This window comes from Cherax quadricarinatus, chromosome 46 (assembly GCF_038502225.1).
Source record: "Cherax quadricarinatus isolate ZL_2023a chromosome 46, ASM3850222v1, whole genome shotgun sequence".
Lineage (NCBI taxonomy): Eukaryota > Metazoa > Arthropoda > Malacostraca > Decapoda > Parastacidae > Cherax > Cherax quadricarinatus.
Window position 1 is genome coordinate 98,018 of NC_091337.1, and position 24,569 is coordinate 122,586.

Below are 24,569 nucleotides of genomic sequence, written 5' to 3' on the forward strand. Positions count from 1 at the left end.
ACCTGGTACTTCATTATGAGTTGTCTGACAACAGACAAACAAAATTCACCATACGATGGTCTGTTGCCAGTCTTTATTTGGTACATATTATATGCATTGAGCATTGAAATGTCCATGAGATGGAAGAAAAGTTTCATGTACCACTTGTAACTCTTACGAACACAGTCAACAAAACCAATCTGCATGTCACACTTGTCAACCAAGCGCATGTTTTGTGTATAATCAATCACTGACACTGGTTTTCGAATACGTTCATTAGTCTCTCGATCAACTTTGCCACTGTCTTGCATTTCATTACGGTGAATGGTTGTCAACAATGTGACATCTCGTTTGTCATGCCACCGTAATGCCATGATGTCATTGGCAGTAAACACCTGCACATCATCACCACGAGCACCTGCGTTGAGCCTGGGCATATGTTTACGATTAGAACGCACTGTGCCACACACATCTGTCTTGTTCACTCGCATGAAATCACTGAGTAATGGGCTTGTGTACCAGTTATCGGTATATAATGTATGCCCCTTACCAAGATAAGGTGCCATCATGTTTCTCACTACGTCACCTGAGATACCCAATAACATCTTGGTATCTTTCAATGTTTTACTACCCATGTATACAACAATATCCAACACCAGGCCACTGTCACAATCACAGAGTACAAACAGTTTTATACCAAAGCGTTTCCTCTTGCTAGGTATATACTGCTTGAATGACAGTCTACCTTTGAACAAAATCAAAGACTCGTCAATTACAAGATTCTTGAATGGATAAAAGTATATGCTGAACTTTTGTTTGAGATACATGAAAACATTTCTAATCTTGTATAACCTGTCACTTCTGTCAGGCCTGGTTTTGTCAGAGAAGTGCAACATACGTAAGAGTAAGATAAACCTGTTCACTGGTATGATTTCACTGAAGACCGGGGTAGAAATTAGCCGATCTGTGGACCAGTATGTTTTTATATTATGCTTATAGACGTGAGGCATAAGCATTATTGTTGCAAAAAGCAAATACATTTCTGCAACAGTCATCTCTTTCCACCTGTGTAGTCTTGACTGTGGTGATAAGATCGTATTTGCCATGGTGTACTCAAAATACTTATTACTTTCCCTGACAATAATTTCCATCAATGGCTGGTCAAAGAATAATTCAAAGAATTCCAGTTCATTGGCCGTGGTTCCAAGGGGACAAGTAGGTAGAATTCCACTTTGAGAATCATCAAAGTGGTGAGGCTTGGGAACAAAATTGGGATTTTGCTGCCAATCCCACATACGGTTTGCTGGTGGATACTGGACATCATAGGCTGGTTGTGCGGGTGGTTGTGGTTGTGGTGGGCTGGTGGCTGGCGCTCCGCTTTGTCCTTGAACTGACGAGTCAGCAGAGTGGGTCCCAGTGTGGCCTCGTGAGTCACGCATGGCGGTGCCACTACCATCACCACTAACACCATCCACTGATGCCTGTGGTCTATCCATGCCAAGTGTAGCCACATCATCCTCACTATCACTACCTAAAACAGGTGTTGGGCCACGGGATGTACTCCGTCCCCTGGGCACAGCATAGGGTACACTACCTGAGCGCATGTGGCGGCGAACATACCGACGCTTCACTGGTGAATATGATTCCTCACTATCACTACTCGATTGATCGTCGAGCGCAATAAAATCACAGTCCACGTCACTATCATCATCATTACTGAAGTCAGAGGCCTGGCCACGCGAAAATATTAGTTTTCTCTTGCGATGAGGAACAACTGACCGTGAGTCACGAGTGCCCACACCAGAGGTAGAAGGTTGAGGATCGTCAGGGTTTTCTGCACTATTATCGATATCCTGGTCATTCTTTTTTGTCACTAATTGATCAAAGCCATAGAATTCGTCTTCATTTCCACTTCCATCAGTGTCAGAACTATCAGATAGGAAGAGGAGAGTCCCAATTTTCCGGGGAGTGAGAGCTGACTTGCGACGAGGCATGGTGAACAAGGGTAACTGAGCTGGTGTTCCCACAATGCTATGCGGGCGCCTAGATTTTTTGTTTATGGTGCACACCCACCACGCAGACCCGTTCTCTCACATGTAGGCCTATGAGCGTTTTCGCGCTAAATTTGACGGCGCTTGAATTTTGGCGTTGATCTACGGTTTGGACACTCAACGTAAAGCCGTTGATCAACGGGACAGACCCTGAAAGGGTTAAGACCATTTACACAGTCTAAGTCTCTCCTCCTCACTCCTCCAGAAGTAATACCAGAAAAAATAAACCTTAATTTCCCTTTGAAAGCTTTATTAGACCACATGCCACTTTGAGAATCATGGAAAAAGGAAATAAAAGTACTCTGCTGTACAGAAGCATCATCTGGCACTGCAACCCATTGTTCACAAGCAAGTACTATCTCTAGCAGGCTCTGGGATGTAATGACACGATTGCAAAAAAACCATACCACGGGCGGGGATAGAACCCGCGATCAGAGAGTCTCAAAACTCCAGACCATCGCATTAGCCACTGGACCAGCTAGCCACAATAAGATTCGTCCAACTAGGTATATTTCTACACCATAGGAAGGTTAGCATAGGCACCACTGTGACCACAAATGCAAGTTTTTACGGACGAATCTCCAGCTAGCGTGGCCTTAACGAACTCTAGCTCAAGTCCCCTCAGAGCCTATGCTAACCTTCCTATGGTGTAGAAATATACCTAGTTGGGCGAATCTTATTGTGGGTAGCTGGTCCAGTGACTAACGCGGCGGTCTGGAGTTTTGAGACTCTGATCGGGGGTTCTATCCCCGCCCGTGGTATGGTTTGTTTGCAATCGTGTCGTTACGATTTCATGAGCCATGTTAACGGCTTTGAGGGGACTTGAGCTAGAGTTCGTCACAGCCATGCTAGCTAGAGATTCGTCTGTAAAAACTTGCATTTGTGGTCACAGTGGTGCCTATGCTAACCTTCCTATGGTGTAGAAATATACCTAGTTGGACGAATCTTATTGTGGCTAGCTGGTCCAGTGGTTAACGTGACGGTCTGGAGTTTTGAGACTCTTTGATTGCGGGTTTTATCCCTGCCTGTGGTATGGTTTGTTTGCAATTGTGTCATTACGATTTTGTGAGTCATGTTAATGGCTTTGAGGGGACTTGAGCTAGAGTTCGTCACGGCCACACTAGCTGGAGATTCGTCTGTAAAAACTTGCATTTGTGGTCACAGTGGTGCCTATGCTAACCTTCCTATGGTGTAGAAATACATGTATACCTAGTTGGATGAATCTTATTGTGGCTAGCTGGTCCAGTGGCTAACGCGACGGTCTGGAGTTTTGAGTGTCTCTGATCGCAGGTTCTATCCCTGCCTGTGGTATGTTTTTTTTTTTTCTGGGATGTATTTTTTACCTGCATTATTTCAATATTTTACTTACCCTGATGAGCTCTCATAACCTATACTTCTAATAGTGAGACTGTTGAAAGCTGCTGCTTGTCCATTTTTTATTATACAGTTGCCAAAAATGTTTAGAATTGTTAATTTTGCTTATCTTTGCATGTCAACTGATTGGTAGTGATACCTATAGTGGTGTTATAATGCAAGGTTTTTATGTGGCATAGGATACATGATGACACACTGTACAATTTATAATTTATTTTCAGGTGGTATCCCCCCGGTCACGGTGACTTTTATCAGTCTTTTAAGAACTCAGGGCTTTTGCAGGAATTTATTAAACAGGTAAATGAATTAATAATACTTTTGCAGTGTTTTTTTAATTAGCTAAAGGATAGATAAGAGAAAATAAGGCATAGTGTATTCACCCATCAGAATTGTTTGAGGAAATCATTAATTCATAAGGGAGGTTTAGTTTTATAGCAAGACCTGCTGTTTGGGTTAGAATTCTACTTTCCTGATACACCAAGGGAGGTGTATTAATGGTGGTGTAAGGCGCATGATGATCCAGGGATATGGAATTACCATCCCCTCTAATGAAATTTAATTGCCTTCCATTTCCCTTTGAGTTTAGTGCTTTTCTGTGAATATTACCACTGTTAACATTGTTATCTATCTCAAGACAAATACATTAAATTTAGGTTATTATATATAAATTTTCTCACTTCATCTTGTAGCTGATTAACTATGATGATTTGAAAACTTAAATTTTGCCTCATTAATGTATGCATATTGTCTGTCTTGTACTTTATTTTGGATTGTATTGATTACTCATAGAATCAAAATTATGGCAAACAGTAAATAATTTGTGGTAATTTTAATACAGTACAGGAAGTCTCCAACTTGCAAACAAGTTGTACCTTTTGTTTCAACATGCAAACAAGCTGTTTGCATGTTGAAACATGCCTCATTTGTAAGAGCAGATTGGCACCTTCTGTGTATAGGAACATGACACTATCCATGTTTTTTCATGAAATTATCCGTTATTTATCAACACCACTTTACATTTACACTATGTCTTCTTGGTGAAGGTAACAATACAATCTTTATAAAATAATTTACATGGAGGTGTAATTGTTAAAATTTCAGAAAATGACTTGCAAAGCGAATGCTGTAAAATATTTTGGCCAAGTAACCGGGCTAAAACAGTATTTGTAAATAAGAGTATACTAGGTATAGTGGTGTGGTAGAATTACAGTATTATTGATATTATTGATTAAGGATAAGACACAGTAGGATGGCAGAGGAGCAGGAAGGATATAGGAAGGGTAGGGAACGTGGACTCTTAAGTGTTTATGTTGAAATATATAAGTGGGCTGTACTAAAACACTGGTAAGAGTAAAGAGGTAGTAGGTTGGTAGAAAACAACCACCCAGGGAGGTATTACCATCCTGCCAGATGCATGTGAAAAAGAAACCTGTGATTGTTTTACACAGTGGTAGTAATGCTGGTGTCTTTTTCTGTCTCGTAAACACATAAGAAAACAGTTACGTCTTGCTACTTTGGCACACTACATACACATATATATATATACATACCGATCTGAATTTTCATCCAGTTTTCTAAACAGTTCTTGTTGTTTTTATTCCTTTTCATCTTCATGGGGAAGTGGAAAAGAATCTTTCCTCTGTAAGTCATGCATGTCGTATGAGGCGACTAAAATGCTGGGAACAGTGGGCTAGTAACCCCTTCTGTATAAATTACTGAAAATAAGAAAAACTTTGTAAACCATACCCCGGCCGGGATTGAACCCTCGGTCAGAGAGTCTCAAAACTCCAGCCACTCCTGTGGCTAGCTGGTCTAGTGGCTAACGCGACGGGTTGGAGTTTTGAGACTCTCTGACCGCGGGTTCAATCCCGGCCGGGGTATGGTTTGTTTGCAATCGTGTCATTACGATTTCGTGAGTCAAAAACTTTATGAAGCTGGAATGTTTGAATGTGCACAGATGTAGTACAGTTGATAAAAAAGAGATGATGGCCAGTGTTATGAATGAAAAGAAGTTGGATGTCCTAGCTCTAAGTAAAACAAAGCTGAAAGGGGCAGAGGTGTTTCAGTGGGGAGAAATAAATGGGACTAAGTTGGGAGTATCAGAGTTAGAACTAAGGAAGGAGTAGCAGTTATGTTGAATGATCGGTTACGGAAGGAAAAGATGGAATATAAATGTATAAATTCAAGGATTATTGTGGGTTTACCTCTTCAAGGGGGGCTCCTTGTTGTGGTGAAGAGGCTCTTGGTTTGAGGAATTAGACCTGTCGGTCTCCTTCCTCAGACAGAACCTAATTATCCCCCAATCCCCCCTTCCCTATCCCATCCTCCCCTTTTTCCTTTCCTCCTCCTCCTTCCCACCCCTCCCTTTTGCCCTTCCTTTTTGGCCTTTGGGATTTTTTCTCACAGGCACGCTAGTTCCTAGGTAGGGGAAAGGGTACCAGGGTCCATCCCATTCCATTAAGGTTCTTGGCGGTGGCGTAGTTTGCCGTGGAATCTGGATTGCCTGGGGATGTCCCGATCCCTCTACGGTATCCCGGAGGTTGGCTTTGGGTGTCTCTCGGGCGACGGGTGTATCTCTGGAAGCCACCTTTCGGATTCCGGGGGTGGTGGCCGAAGGAGGTATGCTTTGTGGTGGATATCCGGCCGCCCTCTCTTTTGTCCACCGAGGTAGCTAGGCAGATGTGAGGTTGCTATCCCAGATAGCTGGTTTACTGGCATGATGGGTAGGGTATGGCACAGGTTCCATGCTGCATCTACGCTACTTGCGGTGCTGAGGTCCTCTTGGGCACGGAGGGAGATTTCTGGCCCTTTCATTCCTCCTAGGAACTATCCCTCCCCGGTCCCCCCTTTTTTTTTATTCTTTTTTTTTATTTTTATTTTCTTTTCTTTTTTTTTCCTTAACAACAAAAAGAAAGAAGTAACATAACCATGGAGAACCCAATCCATGAACCTGCACCCCGTTCTGACCCCGCCTCGTCTTTGGACCACTCTTCGGACACTCCTCATGCCTCTGTACCTCTTGCCGGTGCTGTTTCCTCACCCGCTTCAGGTACTGAGGTCTCGACTGACTCCTTCAATTTATCTGACCTCCGCTCTCCTTTGACTATGCTTCCGGCCTCTCCCTCTACGGTGTGGCAATTTTTGAATCGCCGGCCCATTCCACATCGGACCAACTCTGGTCCCATGCTTAAACACCAACGACAATTACCTGCTGATGATACTTCTCCACCTTCTCGTTCTTCTCAGAAAAGATCGACACTTCCTGCACTCCCTTTCCACGCTCAGTTTCAGAATGCACAATGGACTAAATTCTACACTTTACGACCGACTTCCTCTACCGCCCATCTTTCCGACCACAGTATTGGCAAGGCACTCCTACGCCATGTTGGTAAAGATATTTCTTTTCATGCTCTTAAGAGCGGTACGCGGATCATCACTGTACAGAATGCTACCCAAGCTCATGATCTTCCTCTTCTTTCCCATATAGATACTGTTCCTGTCACTATTGAAAAACATCATTCCCTCAATTCTTGTAGTGGTACCGTCATTTTGCCCCATACCATAGCTCAACAGAATTTCCAGACATGTGGCAATGACATTCTTGAACAGCTGGAACTCCAAAATCTCCCAATCCTCAAGGTAGACACTTATGTTCTTCCTGCCCGCGGGCGGAGACGATACCCTAGCAATGTGGCTCGTTTAACTTTTGACAGCCGTGAACTCCCATCCTCAGTTTATGTAGCAGGACATCGGTTACAAGTTCGAAAGGTGATCCCTACACCGCAACAGTGTAGAAATTGCTGGCGATTTGGCCATCCAGCAAAATAGTGCAGATCTATAGCCGAATGCCCAGTCTGTGGTGCCGATGACCATTCAAATACGTCTTGCAATCGACCTCCCTCTTGCCTTAATTGTCATGAGGCTCACCCTTCGTACTCTCGCCGTTGCCAAGTCTACTTAAATGAGCGGGAAATCTGTTACCTCAAAGAGGCAGAAGGTCTCCCATATGCCATGGCAGTTTCTCATCTCCGCCTCCAAGGGAGACTACCTCGTGTTTCTTATTCCCGTGTTTCAAAACGTCCCTCCACTTCTGGGGTCCCATCTTCTGCAGCCTCCTCTGTGGTTACCTCTCTCATAGTCACTCCTGTATCTAATTCTTTTGCTGTCCTAGGCTCAGACGTCCCTACTTCAACACCTCAGTCTGCTCTCGCTTCTTTGTGTTCTCCTTCACAAGCCTCAGTATCGATGAGATCTCGTACGACACCTCCTCCCAATCGTCCCTATACTTCTCAGAAGTCAAAAAAAGGTCCTTTAACCCCTCCTTCCCTTCTTCCACCTCCTCATTTTACATTCCCTGTCTCTGTACCGGGTTCTTCCCCTCTCACTGGTTCTGTTACAAGTGTAGAGGTTCACCCTCCTCCTCGTACTATACCTATCTCCCCTGTTCCCTCCCAAGTTTCTTCCTCTTCTGCCACCTCCCAGGTTTCTGCCTCTTCTGTCCCTTTCCACGTTTCTTCTCCAGTTCCCTCCACCCTTTCGCCCTCGTCTCCCATACGACGTCTCTGAATTCTGAAACACTTGAAGCAATCTCTGAATATATTGCAGAGACCAAACCATCAATGGACACTGATCCACCCTCTGTTCCTTCTCTCTCCTCTCCTCCATCTGCGCAACTCCTTTCTTCACAGCACACCGTTCTTTCGCTGCTTGAACGTTTTCCGCTGCCTCCGCATGTGGACTTTTCTAACCCCTCTAGTCCGTAGGAACCCTTACCTGCGGATTTCAAGTATCTTTATCATTGCCAATCATGGCCTATTTACAGTGGAATATACGTGGCCTTAGGGGTAATCGGGGTGAGCTTCAGATGTTACTCTCCCAGTTTTCCCCTGTTGGTGTTTGCTTACAGGAACCAAAATTACACTCTGCTGTTATCTCTCCCATCTCAGGCTATAATTTATTGTATTCTTCAGATCCTTTTCCTGATGGGACCTTTAATGAAAGTGCCCTTCTTCTACGCACTGATATTCCGTACCATCAGCTATTTGTTCGTTCTTCGCTGCATTACACAGCAGCCCGTATTCACTTGCATAGGTGGTATACGCTCTGTTCTTTATCTCTCTCTCCTTCTCGGGCATTATCAATTCCGGATATTGCCTTTCTTGTTTCGTCATTACCGCCACTGATTCTGTTACTTGGCGATTTTAATGCCCATCATTTCCTCTGGGGGGGTCTCACTGTGATTCCCGTGGCATTCAGTTAGAGGCTTTTCTTGCCACCCACCCCCTCCATGTTTTAAATACAGGTACTCACACCCATTTTGATCCTCGGACTCACACTCTCTCTTGCATCGATCTCTCAGTCTGCTCTTCCTCCGCCACATTGACTTCACCTGGTCTGTTCTCCTGGATTTACATGACAGCGATCATTTTCCAATCATTCTTACTTCCCCTTCATATTCACCACCTCTTCGTATCCCACGCTGGCAATTTGATCAGGCAAATTGGAACCTTTACTCACAACTAACTGTTTTTAGTGAGGTTCCTTCTTCGTCCTCCATTGATGAGCTTTTACACCTCTTCTCATCCTCCGTTTTAGCCGCAGCTTCTCATTCTGTACCCCAAACTTCGGGCAGGCATTCTCAGAAATGCGTGCCTTGGTAGTCTCCTGCTTGTGCTCGTGCAGTACGTTTGAAATGCGCTGCATGGGGCAGGTACCGGTACAATAGAACCACGGAGAGACTTCTTGATTTTAAGCTGAAGCGTGCGATCGCTCGCCGTGTCATCCGTGATGCTAAACGCACTTGCTGGCGAGATTATGTCTCCATCACCTCTGCTTCCTCTATGAGTGCAGTCTGGAAAAAAGTACGAAAACCGAGTGGTAAATATTCTCCTGACCCGGCTCCTGTTCTGCGGGTTGCCGGTGTTGATATAGCAAACCCACTAGATGTTGCCAATGAAATTGGCAATCATCTGGTCTGTATTTCTCAGGGGCTCCATCTATGCCCCTCGTTTCTTTCCTCAAAGTCTGCCAGAGAGTTAGCACCCTTGGACTTTTCTTCTCTCAGAGAAGAACAGTATAATGTGCCTTTTACACTTCAGGAACTGGAGGCAACACTCTCAGCTTGCCGATCATCGGCAGCTGGGCCCGACAACATTCATATTCGTATTCTACAACATTTACATCAGTCAGTCCTTGCAGTCCTATTACGCCTTTTCAATCTCATTTGGTCACAAGGAGTTCTTCCACGGCTGTGGAAATCTGCCATTGTTCTCCCTTTCCGCAAACCAGGCACTACGGGACATGAAGCCTCCCACTATCATCCCATTGCTCTTACCAGTGCAGTTTGCAAAGTGATGGAACGCCTGGTAAATAGACGTTTAGTGTGGTATTTAGAGACACACAACAGTCTCTCCGCTCATCAATATGGCTTTCGTAAGGGACGTTCTACCATATACCCCTTACTACACTTGGATACGTATGTTCATAATGCCTTTGCGAATAACCACTCAGTTATTGCCATATTTTTTGACCTTGAGAAGGCATATGACACAACTTGGAGGTATAATATTTTGGCCCAAGCCCACTCCTTAGGCTTCCGAGGCAATCTACCATCCTTCCTTAAGAACTTTTTAACTGACAGGCATTTCCATGTTTGGGTTAATAATTTGCTCTCCCTGGACTTTATCCAAGCTGAAGGTGTCCCCCAGGGATGTGTTCTGAGCACAACACTTTTTCTCCTTGCTATAAATGATTTGGCCTCTAGTCTTCCATCAAATATTTGGTCAACACTCTAAGTTGATGGCTTCGCTATTGCCTGTGCAGGCGCTGACTGTCACCTCATTACAGTTTCTCTCCAGCATGCAGTCGACCGTGTTTCCAATTGGGTCACCACACATGGGTTTAAATTTTCCAGCACCAAAACTCACCAAATTACTTTCACTAGACGCTCTGTCATCTCCGATCATCCTTTGTACCTCTATGGCTCCCGTATCCCTGAACGTGATACAGTCAGGTTTCTGGGCCTCCTCTTTGACCGTAGGTTATCCTGGAAACCTCGCATTACTTCTCTGAAGGCAACTTGTCACAGCCGGCTGAACCTTCTTAAAACCCTTGCTCATCTTTCATGGGGAGCTGATCGTCGAACTCTCCTTCACCTACGTTCCACCCTCATTTTATCGAAACTTGATTATGGTGACCAGATCTATTCAGCGGCCTCTCCTGCTACTCTCTCTAGCCTTAACTCCATTTATCACCAAGGATTACGTTTATGCCTTGGTGCTTTTCGCTCTTCCCCTGTTGAGAGCCTCTATGCAGAAGCGAACGTTCCATCCTTATCCAATCGCCATGATGCCCATTGCCTTCGCTACTATGTACGCTCTCATGATCTCCGCAATCCTTCCATTTATAGAATGGTCACTGATATTAGTAGACATTCTTTATTTGTTCGCTGCCCCTGTTTACTCCGTCCCTTCTCTCTTCGCCTACATTCGCTCTTGTCTTCTCTTCAATTACCACCTTTCTATGTTCATGTAGCATCTCACTTTTCCCTACCCCCCTGGGAAGTTCCAGCTGTTCGAGTCTGTTCTTTCTCTCTCCCTTGCTCGAAAGCCCAACTGCCTACGGTCGCTTCCCGCTCACTTTTTCTTGACCACTTCCACTCTCATTCTCATGCCATTGCAGTGTACACAGATGGCTCTAAGTCTTCTGACGGCGTAGGATTCGCAGCAATGTTTCCGAACAGCATCGTACGAGTGCATTTACTATCTTCGGCTAGTATTTTTACTGCTGAATTGTATGCCATTCTTGCAGCACTTATCTGTATTGCATCTGTGCCTGTGTCATCGTTTGTGGTTGTCTCAGACTCCCGTAGTGCTTTACAGGCTATACAGAAATTTGATACACCTCACCCCTTAGTCCTCCGTATCCAACTTTGGCTACGCCGCATCTTTACCAAGCATAAAGATATTGTTTTTTGTTGGGTCCCTGGTCATGTTGACGTACAGGGCAATGAACAGGCAGACACGGCTGCGCGGTCAGCAGTACATGACCTACCAGTTTCATATAGAGGTATTCCATTTACGGACTATTTTGCTGCAATAGCTACCCACCTTCACACCCGTTGGCAACAACGTTGGTCTACTATGCTCGGTAACAAACTTCAATCTATTAAACTGAGTATAGGCTACTGGCTGTCTTCTTGTCACCAGTGTCGATGTTGGGAGACTACTCTCTCCCGTCTTCCCATTGGCCATATTCGTCTTACTCATGGATATCTCATGGAGAGGCGCCCTGCTCCTCTCTGTGAGAATTGTCAGGCTCCATTATCAGTCAGCCACGTTCTGTTGGACTGCCCACTTTATCAACGAGCACACAGAATTTACCTCCATCGTCGTCTTCGCTCCGCTGCTCTCTCTTTATCTTCCCTTCTCGCTGATGGACCCACCTTTCATCCGGACTCTCTCATTGACTTTTTGACAACAACTGACTGACTTCACAAACTCTGATGCCTTCAGCCCTTTCTACCTCAATCTCTTGCTACCCTCTACCCCTGCACTATCCCCTGCCCCGCTGTTTTCTGTAACCTACTGATCATCCCTCCCCCCTTCTGCCGCCCAATACCCTCGCTTCCTTCCCTACCCTGCAGCGCTGTATAGCCCTTGTGGCTTAGCGCTTCTTTTTTATTATAATAATATAATATTGTGGATTTAAATTAGGGTCAGATGCGAAAAGTGGGTTATAATAAGCGTGTATACATCGGGAGAAGAGAGGAGTATAGAGAGATGCAGATAGAGATAGATATAAATAGAGATAGATATAAATATAGAGATATAAATAGAGATAGATATAAATATAGAGATATAAATAGAGATAGATATAAATATAGAGATATAGATATAGGAACAGAGATAGAGATATAAATATAGAGATAGAGATACAGAGATATAGAGATAGAGATACAGAGATATAGAGATATATAGATATAGAGAGATATAGATGTAGAGAGATATAGATGTAGAGAGATATAGATGTAGAGAGATATAGATGTAGAGAGATATAGATGTAGAGAGATATAGATGTAGAGAGATATAGATGTAGAGAGATATAGATGTAGAGATAGAAGAAGGCACATACTCCTCTCTCTCTTCCTCCTCCACTTTCGTACTCTGCTACAATTTCTTTCTTCAGTTCTATTGTGTTTCTCACTTTCTTTACCAAAGGAACTTTACCAGGAACTTTTTTGGGGCCCAAGGTGGCTTATTTAACAGTCACACTTAATAAACAAGCACAAAAACTAATGGATTTTAAGGAACTGTTTGGATGAATGCGTGGAGTATATGCTCATTCACCAAGAGACACGGGGAGAGTGATTCACCTATGCGCGGCGTCCCGGCGGGAGGTGGGCTGACTCATCTAATACAGCCGATTTGCGAGGCACTGGTCGAAATATGGAGCAAAATTTCTGCCCAAACACTGGCCTAAATATGAATCGGCTGATAAATGCAGCGGCCGATATTCGGGGTTCCACTTCACTTATAAAAACATTTCTGGGACATGTAAATAATTTATATATGCTGGAAGTCCAAGCCCCTCGCACACAAAACCTCCTTTACCCCCTCCCTCCAACCTTTCCTAGGCCGACCCCTACCCCGCCTTCCTTCCACTACAGACTGATACACTCTTGAAGTCATTCTGTTTCGCTCCATTCTCTCTACATGTTCAAACCACCTCAACCCTTCCTTACCAAAACTGTTGTCCAGAGGGCTGAGGAAGGGTTGTTGAGGTGGTTCGGACATATAGAGAGAATGGAGCGAAACAGAATGACTTCAAGAGTGTATCAGTCTGTAGTGGAAGGAAGGCGGGGTAGGGGTCGGCCTAGGAAAGGTTGGAGGGAGGGGGTAAAGGAGGTTTTGTGTGCGAGGGGCTTGGACTTCCAGCAGACATGCGTGAGCGTGTTTGATATGAGTGAATGGAGACAAATGGTTTTTAATACTTGACGTGCTGTTGGAGTGTGAGCAAAGTAACATTTATGAAGGGGTTCAGGGAAACCGGCAGGCCGGACTTGAGTCCTGGAGATGGGAAGTACAGTGCCTGCACTCTGAAGGAGGGGTGTTAATGTTGCAGTTTAAAAACTGTAGTGTAAAGCACCCTTCTGGCAAGACAGTGATGGAGTGGATGATGGTGAAAGTTTTTCTTTTTCGGGCCACCCTGCCTTGGTGGGAATCGGCCAGTGTGATAATAAAATAAATAGAGAGAGAGATATGCAGATGATGATATGAGAAGATGTGCAGACCAGCTAGCATCACCTCTAACTCGCATCTTTCAGCACTGCCTAGCACAGTGTAAATGGCCTTCTCTGTGGAAAGAGGCAAATGTAGTCCTTGTTCACAAAAAGAAGAGCAGAGCAGAAATCAGCAACTACAGACCAGTGTCACTCCTGTCAATCACTGGCAAGCTCCTTGAGACAATAATCTCAAGACAAATGACAGAGTTTTTTTGACTACCACTCACTACTTTGTGACTCAATATGGCTTCAGGAAAGGTTACTCTGCTGCTGATCTGTTGTTAAACCTCTCCACTAAGTGACACCAGTCACCGGATGAATCCAAAGTCAGCTGTGTGGTAGCACTGGACATTGCTGGTGCTTTCGACCGGGTGTGGCACCAAGGCCTCTTAGCAAAACTGCAAGCTCTGGGAATTGCAGGCTTTATGCTATGTCTCCTCAGTGATTACCTTCATGGTAGATCTCTAAGGGTAGTTCTCAATGGAACAGAATCAGCAAGACATTCTATTGGGGCAAGTGTTCCACAAGGAAGCATTCTGGGACCATTGTTATGGAATGTCTACTTCAATGACCTCCTTCATCTCATCCCAGAATCCCATGCATATGCAGACGACTGTACACTGACATTCACTTATCCAAGAGAAGAAATGCCAGCTGCTCTAAGCTACATCAATCACCAGCTAAGAGCTATATCAGCTTGGGAAAATAGATGGCAAGTAACATTTGCACCTGAGAAAACACAAATGCTGATGATCTCTAGGCACCATGATGGTAATGCCAGTGCAGTAGTAAGGATGAATGGGAGGGTGTTGGCACCTGGGAAAGAAGTTGATATCCTTGGGGTGAAATTTGACTCCAAACTGACCATGAAAAACCACGTTGTAAATCTTGCAAACAAGGCAGCCAGGAAGCTTACAGCACTTCGCCATATCTCGCATCTGCTTGACAGCAGGGGTTGCAAGATTTTGTACGAGGCACAAGTACGCTCACACCTTGAGTATGCTCCACTTTCTTGGCTCACCAACCCCTTTTCTCATCTGTAACTGCTTGACAGAGTAGAGAACAGAGCAAGACTTCTCATCTCTCGCCTGGATCAATCCTGGATAGATCTGTCATTTCAGCAGAGCCTTCAACACAGGCCAATATTGTCAAAGTACCACACTTGGATCCACTTCGAGGACAGCATGAAGCAAGCTTCTATTTCACAAGACGGGCAGAAAGCAGCAACTTCACTCTGGCTGTACCCTTCTCCAGAACATCACTTCATCTGAGATCATTTATCCCCAGGATGACTCGAGTAGAGATAATGAATCTTAACTAGTCATAAGTTGGCCTGTGATACTCCAATACTGAAACTATGTATAGTGCCAAAACAAAAGCATTTACATTGCTAAACTCACAACTAGTATTTAGTCACTTAGCCATAATACCAACTTACCTCATAATTTTGTAATATTTTAAACTTAAGATTTAATATAAGTCTGCTCGAAATGCCTAGCCATGCTAGGTGTTCTAGTGGTACACTCTGTAATTATTATTTTACTACATCTAAACCACACAATAACCAAATTCTGTAAACTCAGCATTGTAATCCTTATAGAGAATAAACTTTGAATTGAATTGAGTATAGAACTCATTTGTACAGCATTATGATGTCAACGAGATAGCCAGTTGATCAGATGAAAATGCTGGTCCACAGATGGCTCCAACTTCATCCTGTTCCCTACTTGTATGTTTCATAACAATAAAAATGCTTTCAAATGAGCTGATGTAGGTAACAGCTCTTAGCTTGTCAATAAAGTTAGGAATCCTTAACCTGTAAATAGCTTGTCAATAAAGCTAGGAATCCTTAACCTAACCTTGTCAAACTCTGTGTAAAAAAAAAAAAAATACATAGATATAGATAGATTTTGGGAGCTGTTAGGCAAGTGTTTAGGAACTTTTGAACCAAGTGAGAGAGCAATTGTAGTAGGGAACCTAAATGGTAAAGTGGGAGAAATGGTTAGAGAAGGTATGGTAGGTAAATTTGGGGTACCAGGTGTAAGTGATAATGGGGGGCCTTCAAGTTAACTTTGTATAGAAAGGGGATTTAGTAATGACAGTAGTTTGTTGGACTATATATTGGTAGATAAAAGACTGATGGGTAGACTTCAGGATGTGCAAGTTTATAGAGGGGCCACAGATATATCGGATCATTTTTTAGTTATAGGTACAGGAGAGTCAAAGGTAGATGGGATACAAGGAGAATGGAATCAGCAGGTAAGAGAGAAGTGAAGGTTTATAAACTAGAGGAGGCAGTTAGGGTAAGATATAATCAAGTACAGTGGAATCCCGGTTTTCATCCTTAATCCGTTCCAGAAGGTCGGTCAGAATCCAAAATGGATGAAAACCGAAGTAATATTTCCCATAAGAAATAATGTAAATCCAATTAATCCATTTGAGAATAACTATAGTTGTACATACAGAAAAAATGAAAAATAAATATAAAGTGCTAATTTTAATGGATAAATGAACATTTAAATCAGTTTTACCTTTATTGAAGACTCTTGTTGGTGTATGGAAGACAGCGAGGAGGGGAGAGGGAGGTGAGGTCATCTCTACCACCATCACTACCACCCTCTACCACAATCACTACCACCATCATAACCTCTACCACCATCATAACCTCTACCACCATCATAACCTCTACCACCATCATAACCACTACCACCATCATAACCACTACAATCACTACCACCCTCTACCACAATCACTACCACCCTCTTCCACAATCACTACCACCCTCTTCCACAATCACTACCACCCTCTTCCACAATCACTACCACCCTCTTCCACAATCACAACCACTACCACCCTCTACCACCATCACTACTACCCTCTACCACCATCACTACCACCCTCTACTACAATCACTACCACCCTCTCCCACAATCACTACCACCCTCTCCCACAATCACTACCACCCTCTCCCACAATCACTACCAACCTCTACCACCCTCTTGCAACATCAGCTTCCTTGGTTTCTTTTTTCTTTGCCAGGATGGAACTGATCATTGATTTGGACTTCCCATACATCCTGGCGAGCTCAGCCACACGTACGCCATTTTTCACATTTTTTCTATGAGTTCTTTCTTGAATTCTATTGTGTTTCTCACCTTTACCAAAGGACTAGCACTCAGAAGTTTCTTTGACCCCATGGTGGCTTATTTAACAGTCGCAAGCACAAAAAACAATGGATTATTATGAAATGTTTTGGATGATTGTGTGGAATAATGCTCACTGAACGAGTAACAGGCAGACTGAGTCACGAATGTAGGAGCGGCCGCGTCCCACCTGTAGATGGACGCGTCTGGTACGGACAATTTCCAAGCAGAAGTACGAAATCCGGGGTAAAATTTCGCTCAAAAAAGTATGGTGTCCACACCAGACAAAATCCGGGGTTCCACTGTATTGGGAGATGGGCTAGTAAGAGTATAGGCAATGAGGTTGAAGAGGTATGGGGTAGATTTAAGAATGTTTGTGGTTACAGGAAAGTGGGTGTGGAAGGAAAGAAGGCTTGGTGGAATGATGAGGTAAAAATAGTAGTAAGAGAGAAAAAGTTAGCATATTAGAGGTTTTTACAAAGTAGAAGTGATGCAAGGAGGGAGGAGTATATGGAGAGAAAGAGAGAGGTTAGGAGAATGGTGAAGGAATGTAAGAGGAGAACAGATGAGAGAGTGGGTGAAATGCTATCAACAGATTTTGTTGAGAATTAGGAAAAAAGTTTTGGAGTGAGATTAACAAGTTGAGAAAGCCTAGGGAATGAATGGATTTGACAGTTAAAAATAGGAGAGAAGAGTTATTAGATAGAGTTAGAGGTATATTTTGAGGAACTGTTAAATGTTGATGAAGATAGGGAAGTTGTGGTTTTGTGCATTGGAAGGGAAGGTATAACATCTTGTAAGAGTGAGGAAGAGCCAGCTGTGAGTGTGGGGGAGGTGTGTGAGGCATTGGGTAGAATGAAAGGTAGTAAAGCAGCTGGGATTCATGGGATAAAGACAGAAATGTTAAAAGCTGGTGGGGATATAGTTTTGGAGTGGTTGGTGCACTTATTTAAGAAATGTATGGAAAAGGGTAAGGTACTTAGGGACTGGCAGAGAGCATGAGTAGCTCCTTTGTATAAAGGCAAAGGGGAGAAAAGAGTGTAAAAATTATAGGACAATAAGCCTGTTGAGTATACCTGGTAAAGTGTATGGTAGAGTTGTTATTGAAAGAATTAAGAGTAAGAAGGAAAGCAGGATCACAGATGAACAGTGAGTGTTCTCGAGCCTTGCCCATGGCTGGGCTGCAAGAGCGGTAAGACTCTTGAAACTCATCAAAAGAGGAATGGTAAGGGGTGTGTAGACCAAATGGTTACAGTGAAACATTTAGGTGAACAGTATTTAGATAAGGGTAAAGAGGTTTTTGTTGAATTTATGTACTATTTGGAAAAGGCATATGATTGTGTAGATAGGGGGCAATGTGGCAGATGTTGCAAATACAGTGGACCCTCGGCTAACGAACGCATCGCATAATGTTAAAGCCACCCAACGAAGAGTTTGAGTGTAAGACTTTTGGCCTGGCTAACGATAAAAAACTCGCCCAACGTGATTCGTCCGGTACGCATCCACGTGTGGCCTGAGTGCGCCTCAGCTGCCCCATGTGTGCCAGTGAGTGTGGTCGCATCTATGCATACATTTCATATTATCACAGTGTTTTTAGTACTTGTAACTGCAAAATAACTCACCATGGGCCTCAAGAAAGCTTCTAGTGCCAACCCTGTGGTAAAAAGGGTGAGAATTAGTATGGAAATGAAGAAAAAGATAATTACAAAGTATGAAAGTGGAGTGCGTGTCTTGGAGCTGGCCAGGTTGTATACCAAACCCCAATCAACCATCGCTGCTATCTTGGCCAACAAAACGGCAATCGAGGAAGCTGTTCTTGCAAAAGGTGCAAGTATGTTTTTGAAACAGAGACTGCAAAAACTCGAAGATGTTGAGAGACTGTTATTGGTGTGGATAAACGAAAAACAGATAAGAGATGGCATCTCTCAAGCGATCATATGTGAAAAAGCTAGGAAGTTGCATGACGATTTAATTAAAAAGATGCCTGCAACTAGTGGTGATGTGAGTGAATTTAAGGCCAGCAAAGGTTGGTTTGAGAGATTTAAGAATCGTAGTGGCATACATAGTGTGATAAGGCATGGTAAGGCTGCCAGTTCAGACCAAAAAGCGGCTGAAATATATGTGCAGGAATTCAAGGAGTATATAGACTCTGAAGGATTGAAACCCCAACAAGTGTTTAATTGTGATGAAACAGGCCTGTTTTGGAAGAAAATACCAAACAGGACTTACATTACTCAGGAGGAAAAGGCACTCCTAGGACATAAGCCTATGAAAGACAGGCTTACTCTTTTGTTATGTGGTAATGCTAGTGGTGATTGCAAAGTGAAGCTTTTATTGGTGTATCATTCTTGAAACTCCCAGAGTGTTCAGGAAAAACAATGTCTTGAAGGCTAATTTGTGTGTGATGTGGAGGGCAAACAGTAAGGCATGGGTCACTAGCGACTTTTTCTATGACTTGTTTCACCATGTGTTTGCCCCCACTGTGAAAAATTACCTCCTGGAAAATAAATTGGACCTTAAGTGCCTCCTGGTATTAGACAATGCTCCTGGTCATCCTTCAGACTTGGCAGAGCGAATTTCTGGGAACATGAGCTATATCAAGGTGATGTTTTTGCCTCCTAATACCACTCCTCTCCTGCAGCCCATAGACCAGCAGGTCATTTCAAACTTCAAAAAACTCTACACAAAAGCAATGTTTCAAAAGTGCTTTGAAGTGACCTCAGACACTCGATTGACCCTAAGAGAGTTTTGGAAAGATTACTCTAGTATCTTCAGTTGTGTAAACCTTATAGGTAAGGCTTGAGAGGGAGTGGCTAAGAGGACCTTGAACTCTGCTTCGAGGAAATTGTGGCCAGAACGTGTATAAGAGAGGAATTTTGAAGGGTTTGGGGCTAACCCTGAGAAGCCAATGCCAGTTGTGGAATCTATTGTGGCATTGGGGAAGTCCTTGGGGTTGGAGGTTAGTGGGGAGGATGTGGAAGAGTTGGTGGAGGAGGACGATGAACTAACCACTGATGAGCTGCAAGAGCATCTGCAACAGCAAGAGGCCAGACCTGAGGAAACTGCTTCAGAGGAGGGGAGAGAGAAATTGAAGAAGTTGCCTACTTCAAAGATTAAGGAAATATGTGCAAAGTGGGTTGAAGGGCAAACCTTTATGGATGAAAATCACCCTAATACAGCTATTGCAAGCCATGCTGGTGACTATTACAATGACAATGTTGTGGCCCGTTTTAGGCAAATCTTAAAGGAACGCAAGGTACAGAGCTGTATGGACAGATTTGTTGTGCGACAGAGGTCCAGTGACTCTCAAGCTGGTCCTAGTGGCATTAACCCTTTGGGGGTTTCGGACGTACTAGTACGTCTTACGACCCAGGGTTTTTGACGTACTAGTACGCCTAAATTCTAGCGCCCTCAAATCTAGTGAGAGAAAGCTGGTAGGCCTACACATGTAAGAATGGGTCTATGTGGTCAGTGTGCGCAGTATAAAAAAAATCCTGCAGCACACAGTGCATAATGAGAAAAAAAAACTGACCATGTTTTTGGATTAAAACAGCGACTTTGCACTGTATTTTTGTATGGTATTTATTGTTTTATTCTAGTTTTCTTGGTCTCATTTTATAGAATGGAAGACATATTCCAGAAATTGAGATGATTTTGACTGGTTTTACAATAAAAAGTACCTTGAAATTGAGCTCAAAGTAGCAGAAATGTTTGATTTTTACCAAAGTTCAAAAGTAAGCAAATCATGCCAAGCGTCCAATACACGTCAACTGGTGAGTCTAATATTCTTTCACAAGTGCGCTGATATTATTTATACCATTTCTACACTATGGCACTATCTGCATAACAGTAAACCTTATATTTTTTGTAAGAATAAAAATTCAAAGTGGAAAGCCAAAGAAATATAAGAGGGGCCTGTGGATGTGACTAACGAACAGAGAACTTATTTTAGTGCCAGGAATGTTTTTCTTGTTTATTCTGGACCCTATTCGGAAATTGGCATCTTTTGAAATTTGTGTGAAATTGGCAAAATTATCGTAGGGGTTCTTAAATGGAGATATCGAGGGTTGAAGGTAGACACACTTGTTGGATGGTAACGATATATATTGTCAGACTATGATGATGAACGTGGAGCCCAGCCTCTGCCTGTCTTAGCCTGGATGTCTACGCCGACTGAGACCGGGGCAGAGGTACGAACGTGCACATGCGCATCCCGTGACGTCACACAATAGTCACAGGCCTAAAAGGGATCTCCTATCTAAAGCACATGGATGATACTATATGCTATGCTATAGAACACAGGGATCAGCAACTATGCTGACATCTCGGTCATGTTACGTATGTCGTCTCGACATACACTACTATCTATAGGCTGAACAGGCAGGTGGTTCTGGGCTGATTCTATACAATAACAAATTCATATATAACTTAGAACTAATGGATGGTATCATAATGGATGTTAACAAAATGAGTTTTACGTAATGGGTGTTAACGTAATCACTTTTAACGTAATGAGTTTTAACGTAATGCATTACAAACTATAAGAACAAATCATTGTACAATATGGATGGAATTGATCGATCGATCTGTATTCATGCACTCTACGGATTCTGAGGAAGAATAAATATATACAGTGGACCCCCGGTTAACGAACTTTTTTCATTCCAGTAGTATGTTCAGGTGCCAGTACTGACCGAATTTTTTCCCATGAGGAATATTGTGAAGTAGATTAGTCCATTTCAGACCCCCAAACATACACGTACAAATGCACTTACATAAATACACTTACATAATTGGTCGCATTTGGAGGTGATCGTTAAGCGGGGGTCCACTGTATATATACAAGGTGAAATTAACAGCAAAGGCATCTGGTGCACTCAGACTGTCAATTCTCAGAATACGGAGGGAACGTGAATACGAAAAAAAATTTTTTTTGAAAAAACTAATCAGTTAATAACAAACAGTTGACAATTTACTTCATCTCGGACATCTAGTTATACAGACTATGTACATTTAAACCCAATTCTGCGAGGGTGAGGTTTACATATGCAGAATGGTTATCATCTCTGGGAGGATCGAATTCCTCTGCAATGGCTAACACATGCCTTGACTGAGGGAGATCTGAACGAGTATCTACAAAAGATACTTGTGGGTTTCTCATTACTTGTCGAGTACGCAAGGAGTAATGACATTCAGGTTGGTTATCTGACTGAGTATTTGAGGTAGAGGGTACAGAGTCAAGAGGATTTTCAGCATCTGTCACATTAGTCTGGGTAGCAATATCATCAACATCGCATACTAATTTCATATGATCTAAATGCGATTCTTTGTACTTGCCAGTACTAATTTCTCTAACCTTATACTTATTACCAGAGATATGTTCTACAACTCGATAAGGTCCGACAAACTTTTGATCGAGCTTAGGCATTTCGGATGTTTTGTTGAAATTTGTCAGCATTACTCTTGAACCTACTTTTACTTTTGATGGCTTAGCACGGCTATTAGTTACTCTAGCAAATTCTGCTGTTGATTTATGAAGTGTTTCACGGATTCTTCTAAAAACACACTGAGCCATGCTGGTACGAGTTGCTATGAAATCATCAGGGTTGTAATTAGGTTTCGGAGTGGAATATAACAACTCATAGGGTAAACGCTTGTCTACACCATACAATGCATAATGCAGAGTATCACCTATTGAAGCATTGTAAGCAGAATTTATGGCACATTGGACATCTGGTATGACTTCATCCCAAGTTTCACTATTGGGGTTGATAGTGGCTCTCAGGACATCAAGTACTTTCTTATTGGTTTGTTCGGCTAACCCATTGCTGGCAGGATGATGAGGAACAATGGTGGATTTAGAGATCTTGTATAAAGTACACAAATTTTCAAGAATCTCATTACAGAATTCACCTCCATTATCTGTTACTAAGGACTTAGGGGTGGTATGCCTGCAGATAATGCGTTCTTTAAACGCTTTAGCTACTGTCTCTGCAGTCTTATCTGCAATAGGAACTAACTCACAATATCTGGTGAAATGGTCTACCATAACACACAGATGTTTGTTGCCTTGGAGGGAACGTTTAAAATTGGTTAACAAGTCAAGGGCAACTCTTTCCCACGGTTCGCTAGTGGTTGGGTACACTTGGATTGGATTAGGACCATTAACATTTCCTTTATGTTGCATACAGACACTACATTTCTTAACATACTCGGAAATGTCAGTTGCCATACGTGGCCAAAAGTATTTCATTCTGGCTTGTTTCACAGAACGATCCATACCAGGGTGTGCAACACCTGGTGCATCATGAACTAGCTGCAGAGCTACGTTCACTAGTGACTGTGGAATTACTAACTGGTACACTCTTCTGCTTGGAGTACCCAACTCGGCTGTTCGATACAGTAATTCTTGGCTCATTACAAAGTCACTAATGGGTGCTGGTGGCTTCACATCAAGAATAAGATCTTCCTGGAGCAGGAATCGAATCACACCAGACCACAAGGGATCGGTTCTTTCTTACTGGAGGAATGAACAAACTCGGTGGAGTGGATGACTCCCCCCGGTTGAAAAAATTAACGCTATAACACGCAATATGAGTAAGGGAGAACGAATCTACTATCTCAAACTGCAAGCACAGGAGAAAATAAATGAACACGGTCAACAATGCTGATATTCAATCTGAGTCGCACACAGTGACACGAGGTATCAACTATAAAGAAACTACACTTACAAACTGTCAACTAGGATGGGATCACCATCTGGAACATTAGGAACAACAACAGACACACTAGTGAGAACACTAGCCGTAACAGAGACGTCTTTCTGCATACGGCATGTGACATCAACAAGAGATGGCATTACTAGTTGCAAGTAATAATTTTCTGACAAGGCATCCCCTGTGGAGAAACTACTACTCGAACTAGCAGTCATTGCAGGGATAGGCTGTGCACTCAAGGCAGTCTGAGTGTCCTCGGACACTTGAGGCAACGGAACACTATCTTGCAAGTCTGAAGGTGTAGGTGGAACACAGATGGGAGTGACAGAGTTACTAGTGCCTGACCGCTCGGCTGCGTTAATAAGTAATGAACGAATCTATAGGAACTTAATCTGAACTTCACATTTCGCAGCACTTTAACAAATCTCAGATACAAGCTATGAGAACAAACACATTGCTCAGGGGCTAGGTATTGTCTTCCAGTCAGTAAGGGAATATTGGTACTGTGGACTGATTCATATTGACTTTGACTGGCATGATACACTAAGTGAACATTCAAAAGTGACTGGGACATCTTCTCAGTGAACTTACTCAAGTGCATAAGGCAAGAAAAATGGAGAGAATGACACAATAAGCTTAAATGGGAAGAAAATGCTTAACGATTCTGCATAAGTAATTAAAAATTGACAGGTCACACAGTAAGCAAAGAACTCACACAAGAAAAATATTCAACTTAACAAACAACACTTTGAAAATCAAGAGAACTTGTACTTTACTCAAATCTGATTTGCTCAACTTTTACTTTAAATTGAATAAATGGCACAGTGAGTTGTCTTTACTTTCAATGCAACAGGGAAATACACAATAAAATGATGAATCAATCAAAAAAAAAATGTTAAAATGGACTCGATAAATCTTGTGCACAATTAAGAAAAACTGAGCAAAACAATTCACTAAAAAGAGAATAAAATGGCACACAAAGAATAAAATATTGTGCACAGAACAGAGCATAAGAAACTGCACT

General features: G+C 42.9%; 1 protein-coding gene across 1 annotated transcript in view; it reads left to right on the top strand.

The window, feature by feature from the left end:
• LOC128688420 (UTP--glucose-1-phosphate uridylyltransferase) overlaps positions 1-24,569 on the top strand; it is a 170,285-nt gene that overhangs the window by 89,134 nt on the left and 56,582 nt on the right. Inside the window, exon 6 of the mRNA XM_070094413.1 lies at positions 3,626-3,701. Coding sequence (XP_069950514.1) covers positions 3,626-3,701 — 76 coding nt within the window. The remainder of the gene's footprint in view (positions 1-3,625; positions 3,702-24,569) is intronic.